Here is a 10,257-nt window from a genome sequence, read left to right on the forward strand (position 1 = left end):
TATGAATAGGTTCGTAATCTGTTTGAGCCCTTTACAGAGCTGCACTGAGAAGAGGGAGAAATCAAATTACTACCCTCCAACGAAAAGAAGGTGAGCAAAGTGGCATGTAGCACTTGTGAACCTTGGTCTTTCTGTTGTATAGTTATGGACACATTGATCTTCAGTGTGCTAACAGCAGTGGCAAGAGTCATCTGAAAATTATGCTGATGTTTTCAGTTTGTGTGATATCTGTGGGTCTGGGTAACTGCTTGGCTTCCCTTTATTCAAAGACAGCACACAGTGATGCATCCCAGGAAATTGTAAGCTGGATGACTGCTATGATAACCTTCGATCTCAAATCATCCATCGATGTTTCCACCAGACTGAGTCAAACCGTGAGAATACCTTTTATATTCTTCTACCATAATGACTCTTCTATGTAGCAAAGAGAAAAACCTTTACCCACTCTGGGAGTCTGAACCACACAACAGTTAATCATTTCATTGTATGAACTGCCATGACTTATGGAAATAGGGGTTACTTTTACAAGACTGTCAAGAGGGGGTACTTACAATCATCAGATAAAATTCGGAACTGTACATAGTAACTGAAACATCCAGAACGTTTACCATGCAGCGTTGGTGTCAGATCCACACATAATTTACTGTCAGTGAACTTTGAGACATAGAGACCTGTGTAAAAATGACAGTTAATTCTGTATTAATTTTCAACATTTTTAAAATAGGGAATTTTATTACTTACAGTGTTTGTTGGTGGACCACATTTGATTAATATAGAATAAAGGTTTGCTGAATAAGAAATTTAAAAACATAACATATGAAAAGTGTTTGGGAAAGCAAATTTAACTGAGAATTTCTTGGTCAAACATGAATTTGCAATATCCTCATGGATAAGAATTACCATCTCAAATGCAATGATAGCAAAGATGTTGATCATGGCAATGATTGGTGATGATAGTGATGATGATTGCTGTTAATGTTATTACCACACTGAGAACAAGGAAATAAGTTCCATGGATGGTGGGGATGACAGCACTTGAGGGTTCCCTCTTTCTGACCAGTGCTATATTCTCCAGTTCTGTCTGCCCCATGTCAAACAGACCAAACGACTTGCTATTAGAGAAGATTATCATGTGATTAGCACTATCAGCATTTCTATGAATGGAACTGCTTCATGACTGGAGAAAAATATAGGGAAGTGTGGTGGACAGGTAAGTATAACAGCTTGAGGGAGATGTGAAAGGGGGTCAGCCAATGGGACTTCCTTTCAGTGGCCTGAGTATAGTAGCAGCAAGTGGCAGTATTAATGTTACTTGTAGTAGCTTTACAAGGATCATATATAACACACAAATTTTTTTATTTTAAAATTAAATGAGAATAGGCCATTTTATATAATTTAGTATACTTAGGGAAGTAATATTAAAATGGATCTCACAAAATAAAAGTGTGAAGATGTGAACCAGAGTTAACTAGTCCGGTACAGGGCCCATTTTCTTCTTATGTTATTTAATATCTTCAGTATATTGTAAAAGATGATGGGTTGACTAGTGAATTTGAAAGAGTTTGGTAGGAAGTAGTCATGGCCTAATTGAAGTACTACACCAATATTTGCTTGGAGTGACTGAGGAAAACCCACCAAAACTTCAGTCAAGATATCTAGTGTTCTGGTTGAGATTCGAACTGAGTACCTACTGAACAGAAGTCTAGACAAATGTTTGGTATACAGGGGCCAAGATGGGTTTTCGTTAATATAGCAATAAGCCAGCAGGACATATATGGACATGTTAGGAACATAGCAGAATGATTCTGACACGTTTACACCTTTCCTTTCATTAATTTTAAAACCTGAAAGACTTAGAGAAAGTGCATGGGGCATAAAACATGCGTCTCATTTTTCTCTACATCAATAGTTTCAAATTTTTTTATCTCATAAATATAGTATTTAGCAAGTATCATGTGAGGTAGGTTTTAGATGAATGCAGAAATCTGCGTAATCTCCATGTAAAGCATCCCTTACCGTGTAAGATTTGAGGCTTTCACCGCGGTGACTATGAAGAAAGCAGTCTTCTGGGATTTGGCACCGTGTATATGTGGTGTTAACCGACGTTTCGGAGGAACGTATCGCCCCCATCTTCAGGGTTGAAGAAAAAGTATAAGTAAATCTGCAAGCGACAACACCGTGAGACACGGTAAAGTCTGCTTTACCGTGTCTCACGGTGTTGTTGCTTGCAGATTTACTTATACTTTTTCTTCAACCCTGAAGATGGGGGCGATACGTTCCTCCGAAACGTCGGTTAACACCACATACACACGGTGCCAAATCCCAGAAGACTGCTTTCTTCATCCCTTACCGTTGTCGAATTTATACCAAAACTGGAATGTGTCAGAAAATTGTACTGTATCTCCCTGTGTTCAATTTCATCCATTTACTGTTCTCTGGTTGTTTCAATAAAAATGTATAGATGGACAGAGTGATTTTAATGAGTGCTCTACAGGAATGTGAACAGTTCTAAATAACAGAAAATTTCTTCATTAGATTAAATAAGTATGAAGTACCCAGAAGGATCCTCTGCCATGGAGCTAGTTGGTCAGTTAATTAGTCACCTACTATGTATCTGTATTTACTGTTTATTTGATGATACTGTCAGTAGCTCAGACTATACAATGTTGAATGGCAGGATGATCAGTGAATAATGAATTAGAAAGGATTTGGAAGGGAGCAGTAATGGCTTAATTTGAGGTGCTATCCCAATATTTGCCTGGAGGGGCTGGGAAAATATGAAAAGCCTCCGTCAGGATAAGCCATCTCCAGGCACAGATTTGAATCTTGGATTTCCCATACATGAAAGAGGAATGTTACTCTTTGATGGTCACTGTACATTTTTTTCTTCTTGGCACTACAGCCCCAGTGGGCCTAGGCCTACCTCCATGAACTTCTCCGTTCACTTCGGTTTTTCTAGATCTTACACACTCAGTAGGACTCCTTGGGCAGGTGTTCAGCTCGTCGCAAGGCCTCTACCTATACACAAACACAGAAAGACGCACACACACAAACTAAACATCCATGCCCTGAGTGGGATTCAAACCCATGATCCCGGTTTTCAAGCGAGTGAAGACAGTACATGCCTTAGACCACTCGGCTACCGTGACCGGCGGTCACTGTACATTACCCAGTCTTATATCATGAGCATCACTATGATAACCTCTTATGAGAATTTTCAAGAGTACCTGAGAATTTATAAAAACTCAATCTATTCTCTAGCTGGCTCCTTGTGACTGCACTGGATAACATCCGCTTCAGAAGCTGTTCCTCATCCTGTAGTCTCCTCACGTTTGCTTCCAGTTCCTCCATTTTTCTTTCAAGTTCATCAGTCTCTGGCAGCCCTGCACATTGAGGACAAACAAGAGGCATGTGACATTCTCAAATTTTTAAGATCAAATAAAAAAAAAAACCTTGATTTGAATGCCAATTTCTGAGTCCCAGACTTCAATATTTTTTCAGATAACTGCTTCTGCTTTGTGCAGTACAATGCAAAGTAGCAGATCCATCAGAATTGTAACGATACAAATCAACCTCTCAACAAAATCTCTCTCTCTTTCTACTAATGATTAAAAAGGATACGGACCAGGAACATTTCTTAAAAATATAACAATTTATAAAACTCTGTTATTTTAAAAAAAAAAAAAAAAAGGAAAGTAGATTATAAAAAGAATAACAATTCAGTATTTTATCAATTTTTACTCACAATTTTAAACATATTAATAATGTTTTTAATCTTAAAATTTATATAATGGTACGGTGAAGACCACTGACTACAGAACTGAGACGTAAAATAAGGTCTATTGCATTTATTACTTAAGATTTTTTTGTTCACAAGACAGAATCGGAAACACAGAAAACAAGAGCGGCGAGGTATTATGGCTATATGGAAGGAAATTGTATGGAAAAATCATCATAAAATGTGTTGCAGTGATCATCGCAAGGAAAACGAGGAAGAGGGAGACACAAATAAAAGTGTAAATAAATGTCAATTTTGTTGCGGAAAATCGAGGATTCGAAGTGGAGACTAGAAGAAGACACTTGTGTGAAAAATTAACAGATCTAACGAATAAAGCTGTAGTTTNAAACAGGATGTGAGATTGTTTTCACAGTGGTGACTATAAAGATTACTGTATTCTGAGACATTACGTTGTGTACTTAGATAGACAATTACTGACATTCAGAGGAATAGCTACCATTCAGTTATTCAGTATTCAATATAGAGGGGGTGGGTTTCCCCATGCACCGCGACTAATAGTCTATTGTACGTCTCTCTTTAATTTCTACCCTACCGATACCCTACCGATACTGGTGCCCGCTATCTCCCCTTTCTGCCAGCAAGGTCAGCCCTCTACTGGCAGTGGTACCCGATAATTCTCCCCTTTCTGCCAGCAAGGTCGGCCCTCTACTGGCATTGGTACCCTATAACTTCCCCATCTACCGGAGGCATTGGAAACTACTTGGGCGGGAAACATTTTGCCTAATTTTGCTCAGAGGTCTCCTAGAGACATAAGGATCTTTTACATGCCATAAATCTAAGACACGGGACCAACAGCTTAAAGTCCATCCCGGAGGACTTGTTCCCTGAATTTTTCCGCCCTTAAAAATTCCATGACCTCCGCCAGGTTTGAACCCGTGTACCTTGAGTCATGAGGTGGGAACGTTACCCTAGACTACGGAGGCCGCTCATTATCTACCATAGTATATAGCCTTGCATCTAAGAAGACAGCAATTTTCAGTGCAGTAGTACCTACATCAGTTCTACAGGCAAAACAATATAATTCTTGCACCCACAGCACAAAAGCAGATGTCAGCTGAGACAGATAAGAGAGGCGGACAGGCAAGTGTCTTGTCTACATCATGTTACAGTTCTGAAACGTCTTTCTGACAAAATATTTTTCACCAAACATGATACTGAACCTCTAATCCAACATAAATGCTGAGTTTACATTTTAAATAAAAATATAGCAGGTGGCTGAAGAACTGGTGTCCCTTTAGTCCACCACCAATTTCTCACAAAGCGTAATTAGTTAGTTAGTCATTAGAGAGGGTGGGTTTCCCCATGCACTTAGACCTGTAGTGGTCCATTGTGCTTCCCTCTATGATTTCTACCAGCCTCTATATCCTACCGGTATTGGTGCTTACCATCAGTCCCGCCCAGCCAGCGAGACCAGTTCTACTGGCTGAGAGGTATCTATACTACTTCCCCCATCTACCAGAGGTATTAGTGACTGCTGTTGGGTGGCAAACGTCCACAATTTTGCTCAGTGACCTCATTTGGAGGTATGAGGTTCTTTTACGTGCCGTAAAGATACGACATGGGACCCATGGCTTAAAGTCCCTCCCGGAGGAATTTGTTCCCTGAATTTTTCCGCCCTTAAAAATTCAACGACCTCTGCCGGGTATTTGAACCCGCGTACTACGAGTCATGAGGTGGGAACGTTACCTCTAGAGTACGGAGGCCGCTCAAAAAGCGTAATACTCATACATGCTTGAATGCTATGATGTGACTTTTTTAAAGCTTGATGCAAAGCGTAATATCCACACATGGATGGGGGCATGTGGTAACATAGTTGGTTGAGGCACTATGCTACAAGCGGGAAGAACACGGTTCGATTCCTGATGAGGTCATTGGACTTTTCAATCGACCTAATCCTTCCAGCCATAATGTGGCCCTGAGGTTGACACAGCCTCTAACAGAAACGAATACCAGTAATGTTCCCGGGAATAACAGGCGGATGGCACGTAAAGCTGACAGCCTAATCATCATCATCATCTGCGAGCTGATTGTCTAGAAAATATGGGAGCCTCAACATTTCACAATCCTATTGGCCTCCACAGGCTGTGACATGGGTAGCTTTACCTGCTTTTACCTTTTACCATATGTGGATGATAAAATACTGTTTCTCAGTAATAAAATAACAAACTTTCAGCAAGCCCAGACTTAGGAATAAGACAAATGGAAGATAATTTGTGATCAGCTAAATAACCTCTCTACAACTCAAGGCTGAATGTGTTCCACTTCCGTACCTTCACCTGACTGTTCCTCTGCAGAGTCTGCACCATTTGACTGCTCCTGTTGAAAAAAAAGCGTAAGGGTAAGACATCAACTTTAAATGAAAGACTTCTATTCATACCGAAAAGCTAGCAGGAATTATAAATATATAACATTTAGTTATGTCATTCAGTGCTTAAAACTGTTCATATAAATGCATGGAAGTTTTCAAATATAGCTTCAAAATGTTGCTCTGTTGCCATATTTGTGACTTTAAACTTAGGAAATTTCAACACAAAATATGTCATCACATTTATGGTCTATCTCCTTACAATTCTTCACACTCCTACTTTGAAGTTAGCTTAACAAAACTTAGATATTAAAATTTTCTAAATTTTATACTAAATGACACTAATTTTATTCCAACCTCAGATATCTGGATAATCTTTATATTTGAATATAATGCTGTATTGAGCTCTGCTTGCTATGTGCTTCACACTGCTCTCTTGGGTTGCTTATTCTTTGGCCATGAAGATGGAAGTGACATGTTCCTCTGACATTCTGGTTGACTTTCAAATGAACACATGCCGTTTTATCCCACAAGTTAGAAAGCTACAAATACTTTCTTTGTTTGAAATCTCTACGCCCTGTAGCTAAATTATGACACAGTTATGCTGGACACTGAACAAAATATGAGACAAAAATATTTAACTTAAACATGCCGTAATGAATCAAGCAATCAAAAACATTACAGAAGAGATGGCTGAGAGATTAGCACTCCTATTTCTTATTCAGGAGGTCCCATGTTCAAATGTCATCCCAGAGATGAGATCTTTGTAGCCTGGACAGCATCAGCAAATAAAAGAAATAAAACAGAATCAAACATTATGACTGTGATGATTGCAGCAGCAGTAGTGTTTCAGACAGGTATGTGGGAGATGCTTGTCTTTAATCTCCCGGGATTCTTTGGTGATTTTCCTCAGTGTCTACAGGAAAATGCCTGTACAGTATCTACAACAGGACTCTTATCACTTCCTTCCTGATCTCTGTCTGCCCCTGCCATTCATGATTATGTTCACATCTACAGTGACACTACATAACCTCTATCACCGAAACAGAATCTTTAAATAGCCTAAGAATCATCTGATTGTCATAGAAGATCTTCGGAGAGCAGCTTCTCCATATCATGCTAGAATATTATTATTCTTTTTTAAACGACCAGGATTGGTGCCTTTAACTTAAATTAAAATTAAATCTGCTTAGTGGGGGGGAGGGGTCCAGCTGGGTCCACTCGGCACAACGGTCACTGACTGGCCTATTGTACCTGCCCTGGGTGATTATGATGATGGAGAATTTGGTGGAATGAAGATTGGCAGGGGAAGCAGAAGTACTTGGAGAAAACCCGCCCCAGCGCCACTTTGTCCACCACAAATCCCACTTGACCAGACCCTGGGCCGCCGAGGTGGGAAGCCAGTGACTGACCGCTTGAGCTATGGCACGGCCTCTGTGCCTTTATATTACAAATCTTCCTGAAGGATTATCATTATAAACTGACTCACAGAGAGCTGTTTATGATTCACTTACATCTGCTCTTCTTCTTCTCCTTACTTCTGCACTCAGGTCTTCATTATTCATTTGAAAGGCTTCTAGAGAGTCTGAGAAAGATTTGTCTGTTCCATCTGTATCTTTATCAGTAGTATCATTGTCAGAATCTTCCATCTACAAAAGAAGAAGAGACAATGGATATACTTTCAACCGTTTTACATTTTTTGTATTTATTTGGATTTTCAACCACAGGCAAACAACAGAAGTACTTTTCGGGAATGTGAAATGCATCGAACTAACATTGGATAGGGTATAATGGAAAGTTTAATGATCGGATACGTGCACTCCAGGCTGGAGTACATATAGTTTCCACATGCATTCTTTGCACCCTGGCATTCTCAATGCTCCCACCTGTTCATGACAGCTTTGATGTACATGTTAACAAAATTTATCACAACTTTGTTAATGATTGTTGCTTTGATTAGCCCTTAACTGCTGGGTTATTTAAATGGTCTAATGGTGGATTTGGCCAGGATTTAAATGCCCAGTGCTGTAAAGCATTTAAATAATTTTAATATGGTTACTGTACTTTAGAAGTGGCAGTAGTGTTGCTCCCACCTTACCAATTTCGGTATCTATTGTGCTATTATTATTAATGATTGTAGAAAATTGAACTGTAGAAATTTGGGGTGGCCTGTAATGGCATAACATTCATATAAAAATGTCATCAAAATCCTCCCAGCTGTTATTGACTGGAAATACGTAGGTAAGTCAATAAGTAAGTTACAAATGGATATAGAACTTAAACAAATAAGAGTACTGATTTTAAAAATGCTTTTATTTCCCAACATAATCTCCCTGTACATTGAGGCGCTTGTCCCATCATTTCACAAGCCCTTGAAAACCAGCAGCATAAAATTCTTCGGGCTGCTGTCAGAACCAGGCGTGTTCACATGGCATGGCCTACCTCATAATGCATGACAGGTTAGGTTTTCACAAAGTCTGTGCACGATGGGTGCCGCGCATGCTGACCCCACAACACAAAATGCAAAGAATGGGTCTGGCATTACAGCATCTCAATCGATACCATGAAGGACATGATATGCTAGCCCAAATTGTCACGGGTGATAAGTCTTGGGTTCACCATTACCAGCCTGAGACAAAGCATGCGTCAATGCAGTGGAAACTTCCTGCATCGCCTGCCAAAAAAAGTTTAAGGTGACACCATCCTCCCTCCAGGAAAGTGATGCTGTAGAAAGGGAAGTCACTGCCTGATTCCGACAGCAGTCCAAAGAACTTTATGCTGCTGGTTTTCAAGGGCTTGTCAAACGATGGGACAAGTGCCTCAGTGTAGAGGGAGATTATGTTGAGAAATAAAAGAATTCTTCAAATCAGTACTCTTATTTGTTTAAGTTCTATATCCATTTGTAACTTACTTATTGACTTACCCTCATATGAGGACAGATCGACATGACCTTCCTTATCAGTCTCATGGGTTCCCATTTTGAATCACTGGAAGATATTTTCTCTTGATAGTAAACATAAAAGATGGTTCCACATTATAGCAACCAAAAACTGAACTTATTTAGCAAGAATTCACATCACTTCATTACCAAACTTTTCACAGAAGTTATATATTATTTTTACTTAGTCCAAAGATATATAAAATATAAATTAAATCAAACCTGTCGCCGATTTAGATTTTTTAGATAACGACAACTTATTTTAACTCCACCAACACAGCTGCAACTATCAATTTGAGTAGTGTAATTAGTCAGAAATAAGAAAGTGCATAAATGGTCACTTAAGTCGTAAACGTATGACACTATTAGTTACACATCTGTTATTAAGACATTACTTCGTTAAGAGTGTGACACAATACAATGGAATGTCCTATTCTGAAAAATAATATATATCACTCGAATCTAACCTGGCTGACTAACCTTCCCACACCACTTCATCAATTCGATATGATCATACAAAATAGATTTAGGGCTCTTAAATATACATTACATCAACACCTACTTTTATCTCTACAGTTATTATAGCTTTTCTGACGATGCAGAAACCAATTTTAAATCTGTCAGTTGCAGAAATGCCGTTAACTTATTCCCGCTCATATTCGGTCTCAAATCAGCCGCCATGACTTTCTTTGTCGGCAGCCGATAAACACATGAATGACACTATGAAAATAAAAAGCCCTAGGTGAGTATCACGTGTACCAACTATGCATGATTTGAAGCTTTCATGGAAAGAGTACAGAGCGTAGTTTCATTACAAGTATCGGTCGTGTCAATGTGGCATTAGAGTGCCGCCCGGAAAGGTTTAGTTTTACTAAATAATGTCCGGTCGGTCCCGTTTTCATTCTTTTTTAATTCGCGTAGTGGGGGCAGGGTTCCAGCAGAGTCCACTGATTGGTCTATTGTACCTGCCCCGGTTGATTATGATGATGGAGAATTTGATGGAATGAATATTGGCAGGGGAAACCGAAGTACTTGGAGAAAACCCGCCCCAATGCCACTTTGTCTACCACAAATCCCACTTGACCAGACCCGGGATCGAACGCGGGCCGCCGCGGTGGGAAGCCAGCGACTAACCTCTTGAGCTATGGCGTGGCCGGTCGGTCCCGTTAGTGTAATAAAACCATGTGACTGTCACACATAAAATAGATCTTAGAA

General features: G+C 39.6%; 1 protein-coding gene across 1 annotated transcript; it reads right to left on the bottom strand.

Moving 5' to 3' along the window:
* Window positions 1-551: 551 nt before the first annotated feature.
* Window positions 552-9,725, bottom strand: LOC111863645 (the record flags this gene model as incomplete). The annotated part of the gene is made up of 5 exons (XM_033751323.1): window positions 9,605-9,725; window positions 7,619-7,753; window positions 6,070-6,115; window positions 3,228-3,383; window positions 552-671 (listed from the first exon to the last, which is right to left on the bottom strand). Coding segments are annotated over exons 2-5 (457 nt in total), but the record flags the coding sequence as incomplete, so codon positions are not given.
* Between the last annotated feature and the right edge of the window lie 532 nt (window positions 9,726-10,257).

This window comes from Cryptotermes secundus, unplaced genomic scaffold, assembly GCF_002891405.2.
Source record: "Cryptotermes secundus unplaced genomic scaffold, Csec_1.0 scaffold1705, whole genome shotgun sequence".
In the NCBI taxonomy this organism is placed as follows: Eukaryota; Metazoa; Arthropoda; class Insecta; order Blattodea; family Kalotermitidae; genus Cryptotermes; species Cryptotermes secundus.